Source organism: Ursus americanus, chromosome 16 (assembly GCF_024610735.1).
Source record: "Ursus americanus isolate L20-20 chromosome 16, mUrsAme1.1.p, whole genome shotgun sequence".
NCBI lineage: Eukaryota > Metazoa > Chordata > Mammalia > Carnivora > Ursidae > Ursus > Ursus americanus.
Window position 1 is genome coordinate 47,213,969 of NC_142142.1, and position 13,127 is coordinate 47,227,095.

Here is a 13,127-nt window from a genome sequence, read left to right on the forward strand (position 1 = left end):
ACAAAGATTAATAATCTAAATCACAGGATCACTTTTAAAATTAACAAAAGATGTTTCCAGTTTGGCACCGTGACTGGCAAAGCACAGGGGCTCCATAGAAGGGCACTACTATTATCCTAATCGAGTGAGCCATTAAATGTGTAGGACTGTCCCTGTGGGGTCTGTGGGGCTTAGGGTGAATGGCCTCAAGTTGTTGCGAGTTCCTTTATAGAGGGTTTATGATACCCTAACTATTCTTAGCTTTTCTTTTATCATCAGGCTGTTCTGCCTTTAGCAGTCTTCCCATTTTTAATTTGCTGTGAACTGGGGAATGAGCTAGAGCTCATAGGTGAAGTCAGAATTTGTGGCTACACCAAGGTGTCCCCTAGGACTCAGAAACAAGGTCCTCCCAGAGTTCAACTTTAAAACCAACACGTAATGGGCAGCATAATCTTACAGATACAACGGCTCTCATGCCAGAGAGCTTCTGTTGTAACCCAGTCTGACTTTATTAACATTCACTATATGATGTTGTAGTGGACGGGGAGGAGTACGTTCAACCACAGAACCCAAAAAAAGAGGAGTCAGTGGCAGTCGTGGGCAGTACCCAAGCCCTGTTGAGGGGAACCTTTAGCGAACAGATTTCAAGGATCAAGACCCCGATGGCAAGACTTTCGTAAACAGAAAGGGATACAGGAAGCCGCGACCTGAAGGTTTCGAACACTAAGTTCACGTGCAGATCGTTCTCGTAGTGCAGTGTCATTTGTTCGTTCATTCAGCATTTATTGGGCAACACCATTCTCGCCTGGACCCCTCCCGTTTCCTTTCTGCTGAGTCCATGTCACCAAGCAACCTTCTAGCTCTGTCTGGCTGCCTGGGTAGACGGCCCCACGGGGGGAGAATGCACTGGCCGTGCTCACATTCTAAGTGACAGGACTGTTTCCCAGGATGAGCTAATAAACGGGCATTACTTCGTTGCAGATCAGTCTCACGAGCTTGGTTAAAGTGCCTTTACCCACAAGAGATGAACTCACTGAGGTGCTGACAAATTATCCAAGCCTAGAAACCTCAGGGCTAGGCCATGACCAGGTAAATGCACGCTTGGGATTCCTCTGGGTGTGATGTGTTGGGACTGTGTTCTGACTCTGACCGGTGACAGGGGGCAGTGTCTGGGGTTAGAAATCCCTGGCACCGGGGGCTGGTCTTGCCATTCACGCTCTGGTTTCCCCTAAGCCAGTGACTTAACCTCTCTGAGCCCCTTTTCCCCTTCCTACAAAACGGAATGACAGTCCTTCGGAGTTCTATTTTGGCTCAGTATGTCCACAAAAGCAGCAAAGGCGCAGATCTGCTGAATTAAAAACACCTGCCTCCCTCCTCTCCTGTTGCACGTGCTCCGGTCCTGATCAATGGGTCCACCTGCCATTCGGTCACCCTTCCGGGGAGCATGCAGCATTCCTCGCCACTCCACTGCCCAGGGGAACCCCCTCAAAGTGCTGTCTGGCACACAGCGCACCACACCACTCTGCTTTCTTCTGCCTTTGCAGCAAACGGTGCCTCAGCCGACGTAGTGACAGCTTTAAGGGAGCCACGGCTCCTGTGGAATAACTCTGTTGACTTCAAAACAGCCGCCTTGACATCTCCCCACTCCTCAACCAACACAAAGGCATCGTGTTCTTCAAGGATCCACCGCCTGAGACCACCTTGTTAATACCAAAACTGTTCCAGATCTTAGTGTTCTCTCATCTACGAAAGAAACTTCCTTCTAAAACAGGGAAATCGAATGGTGTTCGGAGACCGCATTAACCATCTTTATTGCCCTCAAAAGAACAACTCGAGACACACGTAGAGAGTGGATTTTCATACAGGTGTTTCCTTGACCCAGTTACATTTTTATTCAGTGAAAAAAGTTGACATTGAGACAAAAATTATCGTAAAATTGTGCAACAATATAGTAAAATCTTCAGCAGAAATCGGTGATTTGGAAACGTATCAAGGCAACTGAAATCATAAATGCCTAATTTCACTTTGGAGAGAAACAAGTATACAGTGTTTCACTTTAAATAAGAGCAGAGTAGGCCTTTATTTTGCTGCCAATACTTCGATTTTGCCTAAAGTTTCAATAATTCGTAACAAGAGTCTTTAAATGAGAAATGACACGGGGTATCTGAGAAGAGTGTCCCACTTCGGCACTCATACTTTCTTCCATTTGCATTACTATACATGAAACGAATACCATTCTTGGGTTACTTGGCTCTGAGGATTTAGTTCATAATATGGCTGCTCAAAATTAGTGGGCAGAAACATTTACACAACCTATCTATCCTCTCTCAACCCGCATCCGACGGTGGTTACCATTCTGAGAACGAGCTCATTGTCTGTGTACCCAACTACCCATATCTCTTGCTATCTACTCCATGTCTCAGTCTTGCATAGAAAGTAGTCTATATAAACTTAATGCACTGGCTTTTATTACACAAAAATTGTACCTGAAAGGCAGCACACACTCCAGTTAATAAAAATAACAGACAAGGAATGTCAAGATACAATCCCAACAAAGTGAAGATTCTGCACAAAGTTTTAAGAGTCAATTCTGAAAATCAATATGGAGATGGTATTCAGTTGACTTATCTCCCAGAACCTTTCTCTGAGGGGTCTCCCAGCTCTGTCGAAGGAAGAGAAAAATCTCAGGGATTCACCATGCCCCACATTAGTAGGGAAGTGACCAATCAAGCCTAACAAGATGAGGTTTCTGCCCTTAAGAAAACAGTAGGACGATAATCTTACAAGATAGAGTGACCGTTGGGTGGATAGTTGAAGACAGGATTCTCCAAAGGGAAGTGGGTGATTATCTCTAAGAGCCTCACCACACCATTGCTTTCCCCTGTTCCCCCCAAAACAGCCACCGTTTGAGAAGGGGTACACTCCTTAAATGGCTGAAGCACAGTTTAATCTAGTAGGCCAGGATGAAGGGCAGGAGAGACCACAGAGCTGTGTGTCCCACACCTGTCCCACCCAAATGTCCCTAGTGATATGAGCAGAGATGGAACCCCAGGAACCTCTCTCTTCCCCAAGTCCAAAGTTTCAACCAGTCACCCAGCATCTTAACCTTGTACCCAGTATGCCAGGCAGCCAGTCGTTACTGGAGCTTCTCCCCTGTCTGGAAAGATCTGCATAGATGTGGCTCCTCCCTGGACGCCTCTGCAGAATTCTACTCTGTCATTTCATCTGCCTGGACCCGTGTCTCACAAAGCTCGAGGGGCGTTCAATACATAAAGGGGCAAAATCACCCTCCAGAGAAAATCTGGACACATGCCCCCTGCCTGCCCAATTTCAGTGGTCCATTAGTGGCCCACCGTGGTCCACGTGGCTGTGGGCTTCCGACATGCTAACGTGCGCTGGGAGAGAACAACACCTTTTCCCTGCACAGTGTGGACTTCTGAGGTGGCATCTCCACGAGGTACAAACAAGCCCCTTCTTCACGAACGACCAGGGGCTCCGACTGGTCACAGCGAAGACAATTACGTGGTCACTTTCAAAGGCTGCACATACTTTCTGTTCTCATCTCCTATGGTCACTCCAACCTCTGGACTCTCCGCAGACGGCACATCGACACCGAAACCCCACAAAGCTATGCAGAGGGAAGGAAGAGCGCGTGCTCGGACAGTTCATAAAAATATACAATTTACACGTAGCTGTGTCTGCCTAGCTTAGTCTTCAGAAATGCAGCTCTTCTGTGTATATAGAAAATACTCTAGCCCGAAAAGGCTGCTTTTTCTCCAACAGCACAGTGGCGTTTTCCGAGGAGAGGGGTGATGGCCAGTCTATACAGTACGGTGCACTAAGCGTTGGGAGGCACTGGTAACAAGAACTGGATGCTCAGAAGTGTCTCCAGTTGCCGACTGGAGACACAGGCTCTGCAGAAAGGCTTGCCCGCGGAAAATGGAAAACAAAGTCTCAGAGCCTTTAGATTAGCTTTTACGAACGCCAACAAAAAGTTGGCAGGAAAAGAAAAGAAGAAAATATACTTTCTAGTGGTTCAATGGAATGACTCTGCCTCCCACCAGACTGTTAATCTTTCAGCTACTTAAAGAGCTTTACTAAAGGGGTGGAGGTGGGGGGTGGCGCTTGGAGTCTGGAACAAAACCCCAAGACAAGATAAAGCCAAAGAAATTCCATTCTTTACAAAAGTCACAAAGGAAAGAGAGCAGAAGAAGGGGAAAAAAGGCTGGAAGGAGGCTCATCACGACCACTGCTTGGTAAAATAAAACGGAGCCTTACCCACAAGACACACTACATGTCTACGGTTGAAAATACTCCTCATTTAAAAAATATATATATGAATTAAAAATTTTAAAACTAAAAAGTTTAATTGGCTCTTTGTTTCCCAATCACTAGATAAGAACAAAACTATATTCTTCACCCAAGAATGATACTTTTGGTTAAAAGAAAGCAAATACTTGTGAGAAGGTGATGTGGTGCATCTCAGAGGACATGGGGTCTTTACAAAGCTTGCATATAAAGGACACCTACTCGGAAACATGACTTTGGAGTATCCCCCGAGCTCCCTGCTTCTCAGCTGAGAAGCTCTGCAGTGAGGCTCATACAGCAGGAGTCACAACGGCGCTGGACGTCGGTGTCTACGTCCCGAAGCCTAAAGGGCGCGCATCAGTCCACGATGGATTCCACGTACCTATCAAGTGGCCATGATTTGAATACCGGGGTGGCATTTAAAGGCATAAGGAATAAAAGCTCAGCTTGTGTGATAGAGAGAATAAGCTCTAGTGTCGCTGCGACTGTAAGTCAGACAGAACGGCCTCAAATTCGTCCATCTCCTGGATCTCTGTCGGAGTGAACAGCACTCTTTACACTGGGCAGGGGTGCGGGGGAAGGAGGTGGAAGGAAAGAAAAAAAAAAGAGAAGGCACTGACCCAATTCCAAATGACTGCATATATCAGGTATAGAGTTTTAAAGACAGTAAGCGGCCACCTCAACACAAATACAAAACTCTACATTCGAGGGGCACCTGGGTGACTCAGGCGGTGAAGCGTCTGCCTTCGGCTCAGGTCAGGATCTCAGTCCTGGGATCGAGTCCCGCATCAGGCTCCCTGTCTCCCTCTGCCACTCGCCCTGCTTGTGCTCTCTCACTTGCTCTCTCTCTCTTAAAAAAAAAAAAAAAAAAAAAAATCTTAAAAAAAAAAACTTTACATTCGAGATTCTTCAGTGGTAAGGAAAAACAAAGTATCCGCAAAGGACAAATTAGGTACTCTATCTGCCAGTGTATCTCTCGTGGCACAGACCTAGAACGCTCCCACAAGCAGAGTCACTTGTTGCGATGGCCACGAGCCCAGTGTATAATAAAGCAGTGTTCTCATCGTGTAGCGTGGGGAGCTAGGTCTTGTGCAGAGGCGTAGACGGTAAGATTCCATCCATTAACGTAAGGGAAGAAGCTGTTGCTGGCAGGGCTTCCTGATGCAGCTCTGTTGAACGGAAACCGAGCAATGATTCAATGTGCTCTCCTGCCAAAGACCATTATGTGACACACGAGTGCCTAAAAACGGACGGTTTCCGGAACGGCAACAACACTGCTTCTGTTCCCCACCCCTCAACCCTGCAACCCCTCGAAACGCGCAGAGCTGGGTGACCACGAAGGCCTTGCCTTATACAGAGTCCCAATAAATTAACAAAATTACAGAAAAGAACCTTCCCCCACAATACACACAAACACTTTCATATAAACTAAATCCAAACAAAATTTAAAATTTGAGCACACTTTCAATGGGGGGTGGGTGGGAGGGATTCCACCCATCACCCTCTCTTGAAGTTTTTATTAAATACATTTCTGTGTCTTAGAAAAATAAAAAGAACGGCCAATTTATTGAACCAAAATTATCTCACAGACTTAAAAGCATGCCCAGCAAGCACAGCCCTGTAAGACTACATTAATACGAAATCAAAGCAATTTGGTTACTAAAATCAACCTGGTTTGAAGTTCACAGTTGATTACTACAAAGTTTATTCATTCCTTTCTTTCCTTTTTTTTTTTTTTGTTTTTGTTTTGTTTTTGGCCCATATAAAAATAACATATTGCAACTCAAAGTGCATCTTTTAAAATAAACCATCAACTATCTTTATCAAATAAAATATTTACACCATTTGGTTTCTAGTGAGGAGATCTTTCAGGCTATCACCATGGGGACGTCGTCTGAAAATCCAGTTATCATAGGAGCGTCTTCATCATCCTCCCCTAAAGGCAAAACAGTCGGTCCTTGGTGAGTTCCAGCACATGCACCCAACCCCAGCTCCCACCACTCCACCCCAGCTGCTCCCAGCGCCACCATGAGCCCCAGCCTGGAAAATCAGGACCGCAGCCCGCCAGGCGCAGTAGCCAAAGCTGAACCCCAGCTCAGCTCCCCTCTGACACTCTTGGGTCAACTTCTCCCCCATCCATGGGTGGCCAAGCTTACTTTAATGGTAGCTTGAACGTTATTAACCAAATATGGAAAGTAAACCTCTTGGGAAGGAGAATCTTATTACCTACCCCAAAGCCCAACAGGTCATTTAGCTTCCCTAATTTCAATTATCCACACCCTATGTTAACACAGTGAAACTTCACAATCTGTTTTCTCTGAACCCACACTGCTCTGAGGAAAGGGATTTTAGAGGGGTTTAAGCTTCTTGAGGACAGCTTCCTAGACTAATGGATGTCCCTTTGTGGCCCCTGGTACAATCTTGTGCAAATCAGTTGTGATCCACATTCAGTGGTCACTGTGTGGTACCACCATGGGTCAAACGCCTTTTGTAACAGAGCAAAGAACCCACCCCATTCGTGCAAAGCAGACCAAATATGTGTACAAAACAAGACAGAAACTAAGAAAAAGAAGGAGCAAGTCTAACATCAAATTATCCGTGAATGGGGAATACACAAGTACTTTACAAACAAAAAAAATTATGACTGGTTTACAGAAAAAATAGGTATGTAAAATGACATTCAGCAGTCTGCGTTTGGGGAAGGGCCTCCAAAACACCTAATTTATTATATCAAGTGGTCTACTAGCTCTCTTAGCATTTAGTAATTTGAGCATGTAGATATTTTAAAAGGGATCTTTCTTTTTGCCATATCATGTTGTGGATACAGGAAAGAAGAATGGCCGGGGGCGGGGGGGGGGGGGCAGGAGGTCGGTTCCACTAGTATCAGAAAGACAGCCAGCCAGACGAAAAGGCCTTCTTTAGACAGAAGTCATCTGGGAAAGCCTGACTTTTTCTCCCGACTAGGCTCTTCCAAGATAACAAACCTCCAGGTCCGTGAAGGATGAGAGGGCTTAGAAATTCATGAAAATCTGCTGATATTCTGGGAGTAGCCAAAGCCCAGGGCCTTCCTATCCTTCCTGTACAAGGCAAGCTCCTACCAGTTCTTCCCCAAAACCACTCCTGGTCTCAGGCCAGGACCACACCACGGAAGAGAATACGAGGATTTTAACACAGAAGCAAGATCAAAGCAAAGGGCTTCAACTGGTTTCACCTAAAGCAGTGAGATCACTGGTTAATGAATCCCGTCTCTACTGTCAAAAGATGCGCTTAACACAGGTATGTCCTAACCCAGGAACGGGCTTTGCGGGGGTCTGTGCGGGAAGGAAGCACCTGCCCCACTCACCCAGGTCATCCCCTGAGGAGAAGATGGCCGAGCCCAGCCTGGAGCTGTAGTGGCTGTTGGCAAAAGCCGTGAAGCTGCTCTGCAGCCTCCGATGCTTCGTGTACAGGACGGCAAAGCCCACCCCCAGGCTCAGCAGGATCAGGAACAAGATGGGCACGACCACGGCGGCAACGTCAGTGGATCTGGCGGCCTGGAACGCTGACGCATCCCCACCTGCCAAGGCAAATGCCGACACGTAAGCCTCGCGCGCCGGGGCTGGGGAGCCGACCAAGCAACTCAACACCCCACCCTCCAGAAAAGCCTACGAGTCGGCAAACAGTTACCCAAGCCGCCTGCCTGGTGTGGCGTGTGCCTGCACGGGACGCCCGACTGTTTCCGACGCCTTGCCACGAGCTGACAGACCACGGGCCTTGTGCATGCAAATACGGTAATTACATTAGCCTCCTAATCATGGCCTTGTTGTTTATTTAGATAATCTCTTGGAAGGGAGACCTTTGTTGGGGTATCAACATTGATTTCATTAGCATTATTACTTAAGACCACTTGCTTGCCTTACATAAGAGGATGTGAATCAGACCACTAATTAACGAGATTGCAATTATTTCCCCCTACTTGGCACCAAAGTCACTCTGAACTGCAATTACCTGAAGCCCCATTAAGTGATACAAACGAGATTCCTTTACTGCAACACTGACTTAACAGCTCGTGAAGTTTTATGAGCTTTTCTTTTTTTTTTACTTAGATAAAAGAGAGACAAAACCTTTCCATACATATTTCACATTTTTAAAATGCTCTTTGCAGAGCCAGTCAGGTGTCTATGACCTAACAATGATGCTCACTTCCCCATGTCTTTAACAAATTCCAGCTCTATGATGATGTGCTGAAGATCCGCCCCAATTGGCCTCTAGGGCAAAGCCATCCCCCACCGTTGGGTTTGGCTGGGTTTGGGCCGGTCTTGAAAAATGCTGGGGAAAGTCTGAGCCTGAGGGCAGCAAGTGGAACCCGGGAGTCAGTTTGAGCTACGGAAGCACAGTGGACCTTCCAGGTCCCATAAGGAGCCTCATCAGGCCTGAGTTCACTCCCTGGGATAGGGCAAAGTGGTGCAGGCCAAGCCTGTGCCTCACGGGGAAGGCTCAGTAGTTACCCAGGGACTCATCCCAACCAGATGTTCATCAAGATGGGCCAGAGAACAGCCACTGCTTGCAAAGCCCAATCTAACAACTCAGAATCCGTGCCTTTCTCTCATTATTGACCTACAAGAAAAAGCTGGGGCAAGATCTTATGTCGTATGTCCCAACCTAACCCCAACTGTGAAGTGGTAAATTCGGGGGATGCCCTTGGCTGGAGCAGTCAGCAGAAACCAGTGTGGTGCAGGCAACAGGGGCGAGGGAGAACCCCCTCCCCCCGCACCCCACTTCTGAGGGGACAGCAAACATCAAGGGACAAGATAAAGACTAATCGAGGCTTCACAGAGAGATTCTTTCTGCTTGACGATTTTGGTTTTATTTTGAAGGCAACACTCTTCCCAAAGTCTATTTCACAGTCGCTAATTGGTTTTACTTAAAAAGGAGGCTCTTTTTAGGGAACTCTAGGTTAACAAGACTTTTGTTGTTTGTTTTCTGTAAGACCTTCTCAGAACCTCTAGGATGCTGTGATTCTGCAAAGGGATGCGGTTTGCAAGGCTTTCCTTTTAGGGAGATGCCTGGGAAGCATGACATGTTGGAGCATACGACAGCCCTAACGCAAGCTCTTGGCTTGAGCGTCCGCGACTTCCTGGCTGGGAGTCAAAGGAACGAAAGAGACCAGTGGCAAAACGTCTGTTGATATCCTGGCCAAGCCACTACGATAGGAGCAGTGTTTCCATGTAAAGGAAAGGGTCCTCTCCTCCACCATCAGCACGACCCAGCACCAGTATCTGGGACTGTTCAGAAGACAAGACGCCAGGACAAATTCAGGTTCTGCTCTGCACTGACCCCTAAGATGAAGGGGGAGCTATAAAATTGCTTACTCTATAGGAAGGAGGTTATCTACTGACTTGGAAGAACCACAGAGAACATTAGCATATTGGAGGCTCTGAAAAGTCCTGCAAAAAACAAACAATAAAACTCACACTAACCTAGTGTTTCCCCAGCAGACTCTCCTTTCGAAACAAAACCTATTTGTAACCTATTCCCTTTCTTGGGCCTTACGTTCAGAATGTGGTCACTTTGTAACCTCAGCTCCTCACAGCACTCCTGGGTAAGGAAGTATTTGTTAAATCAGTGCCTGATTAAATTGATAGATAAGTGACTTTCTTTTGAACTGAAAGAATTTTTTTGTTTTGTTTTTGAGAGAATATTTTAAGTGCACTTTAGAAAAAGACACATCTTGGGGTGCCTGGGTGGTGCAGTCAGTTAAGCATCTGACTCCTGGTTTCGGCTCTGGTCATGATCTAGAGCCCTGCATCAGGCTCCTCGCTCGGCACAAAGTTGGCTTGGGATTCTCTGCCTCTTCCTCCGCCCCCCCCCGCCCCCGCTTTAGCACACGTGCGTGCTCTTTCTCTCTCAAACAAATAAATAAAATCTTTAAAAAAATAAAATAAAATCTTTAAAAAAAAACCCAAAAACCCAAATTCATCGCACCATGCTACATCCTTCATCAATTTCCCCAGAACTGAAGACGGAAACTGGCCCCAAGAGTGACTTACCGGACCCCAGCTCATCGTACAGCAGGACAGCGGGCTCCCCACAAATCTGGCTGCCAAAAAGACATCTCGCTTGCACAGTGAAAGTGTAATTATGTCCCAATTTCAGGTTGGAAATTTTAAAGAAATTGTCAGTAGTGTTCCCAAGGTAAGCAGAGATATTCATGGCACTATCAAACATGTGTACCTCATAGCCCTGAAAACAAAGACATGAGAGATTGTTCAGGAAGTTAAATAAGGAATCTGACAGCTTCTATTACTGGTTCCAACTTTATGTGAGCTCCTTATTGCAGGCTTTTATAGATGCTAAAGCACTTTGGGTTTTCTTCCTAGATCTTTTTACGTTACCACTGAGATAGTGGATTCAGAAAATGGTAATTTTCCCATCCCAAATGTCTCAAATAACTACCACGCCCACTTACGAGCTGCAAAGTGGAAGTGAAACGCGTAGCCCTAATAAAAGCCATTTTAACAAATATTTCAGTACACATTCAAAGTTCTGGTCAACAGTGCACTTGTCTGAAGTAATATTAAATGCCACAAAGAATCTGGACAAGTCAGCAATAGTTCACCATAATGGGATTTGACCAATAATAAATCCAGGTCGCAGTGGACTCCAGCAGTGGGGTAAGAAAAGTCAGGACATTTCTCGGTAGAACAGCGTGTGGGAACTCCATCGGCAGCCCGCAGCTAGCTCCCCAGGTCTTCGAGGCTGATGGTGGCCCCAGACTAACCTGGCCTTGAACAGAAAGCACTTCAAGATCGGGCTGGGTTCAGAACTGACTACTGGACTTCTCTGCTAATCTCTAAGTACGCCAGTGTCAAAGCCACCAACTCCCACCCCGTCAGCGGCAAAAAAAAAAAAAAAAGACATCCTCTCTTATGTACTGGGCCCCACTGCATACTCACAGTCTCTTGGTCCCAATTCCATTGACCTATTCTCTGAACTCTAAGCCCCCAGGGGGGAAAAAAGGACATGCCACCTGCTTATGTGAAAACCCTCCCTCCACTGGGAGCAAAGTATCGACCTGCCATCTCAACCTGAAAGCCAGGCTTCTGCCCCCTAGGAGGGACCCCTGATGACAGCTGGTGGCCAAACTGGGCCTCCCCATGCCACCTGCTTGGAATCCCATTCCTGCATTCTCCATTGGAAGCTAGCCTTAATCATTTTCTATCTAATATGTATTTGCTGTAGAACATTTGCCAAATACATAAAGGTATAAAGAAGAACATTTAAATGACACGAACATCAACAATTTATTTACCTAGTCTTCTTCTATTGGACATTAAAGTTGTTTCTCCTTTCTTGCTATCAGAAATAAAACTGTCCTCAATAGCCTTGTACATAAATTCTTGATGTATATCGTTTCCTTCGACTAAGATCCCGAAAGAATTGCTGGTCAAAGGGTGTGAATGCTTTTCATGTTTCCGATACATCTTACCAAAGTGCCTTATGGAAGGCATTTCCAATTCGTATTTCCAGAGTGCTAATCTCCCCAGCTACAACTCGTACTGGTAATACTCTTCCCCCAAAACTTAGCCTGTTTAATGTGAACGTGTCCTCTCTTTGTGGTTCGATTATTAGTGAGGTGGGTCCTTCTTTTCTTTCACTTACAGCTACTATAATTTTTACTTTGTTCCCCGTACCCTTTCCAAAACCAGGATATTTCTGTTTTGAACTGCTTTGAAAGCTTCCTTTACATTCGAGTATATTAACATTTACATGTCACGGTTGGAAGAGTTGTGAGAATTTTCGAGTTTTAATCTAGTTGTGCTTCTGGCCTTACACTGTGACTGTTTACAACCCCAGCACTCTTCGCCACCACCGTACCCCGAAATAGCCACGGATTATTTATTGTGTCTCTCTTTAGCTCATGCTTTGCTGACCATGGGGACAAGCCAGGTCCACTCAAGAATCTGTCCACCTTTGGGTGGCAGATCTGTTCCCTGATGTCACTCTCCTTCTCTTCCCACTTCCTGTTGTGAATACAGTAACTGGTCTGCCAATGACAAAACAAAACAGTATTTTCCGTAGGTCAACAGACTATCTTCAAGCACGTCGTGCCTCCTCAAACATCACTGGAAAGAAACCACGAGGCCAGGCTGAGGCTGCAGCTCAGCCCCCGGCACGGGAGCCACAGCGCTGCTCTCAGACTGGCTGCAAAGGACGGGGCCCTGGTTCTGATGCCCAGCCCCATCCAGCTTCAGCAGGCACAGTGCGGGCCCCAGCCCATTTCCCTGTCTTTAGGGAAAGACAAGTTCAGGAATGAAAAGTGCTTAGTGCAGAGATTCTCATCTTTAATGGGCAGTATAAACATTTCACTAATTAGCAAGCCCACAGAAAATGGTCCTTTAATTCTCAAGTTCACTCCCTTGCCCTATTCTGTCTTTTTCCCCTATCTATGCCAGCATGCTGTTAACGAGCTCATCTCTAAAACTGCATTTCAATTAGATGCCCAAAGTCATTGAGAAGGAGGGAGGAACTCACCCTGCTTTCATTAAAATGCTTTTCCTTCAAAGCTAGACTTTTCCAAAACAGAAGAACGTGGTCATTTTCTGTTATGATTTTTAAGGCATCAGGTGCGGATAATGAAACTGAAAATTAAAGATGAAACAGGACACAGTTAGTGGCTATAGACTGGAATCGCTGTTTTCTTGTCTGAGTAGATAGACAGATTAGATAATGCTAACTCGAGGGGCGCCTGGGTGGCTCAGCAGGTTGAGCATCTGACTCTTGGTTTAAGCTCAGGTCATGACCTCAGGAGCCTGCTTGGGATTCTCTCTCTCCCTCCCTATCGCCCTCTGCCCCTCCCC

The 13,127-nt window shown here is 46.2% G+C and overlaps 1 protein-coding gene across 1 annotated transcript in view; it reads right to left on the reverse strand.

The window, feature by feature from the left end:
• Nucleotides 1-1,829: 1,829 nt before the first annotated feature.
• The window catches only part of SORL1 (sortilin related receptor 1), a 152,029-nt gene continuing 140,731 nt past the window's right edge, over nt 1,830-13,127 (reverse strand). Inside the window, exons 45-48 of the mRNA XM_045797999.2 lie at nt 12,802-12,908; nt 10,317-10,509; nt 7,631-7,843; nt 1,830-6,223 (exon numbers count right to left, since the gene is read on the reverse strand). Coding sequence (XP_045653955.1) covers nt 6,156-6,223; nt 7,631-7,843; nt 10,317-10,509; nt 12,802-12,908 — 581 coding nt within the window. The 3' untranslated portion in view covers nt 1,830-6,155. The remainder of the gene's footprint in view (nt 6,224-7,630; nt 7,844-10,316; nt 10,510-12,801; nt 12,909-13,127) is intronic.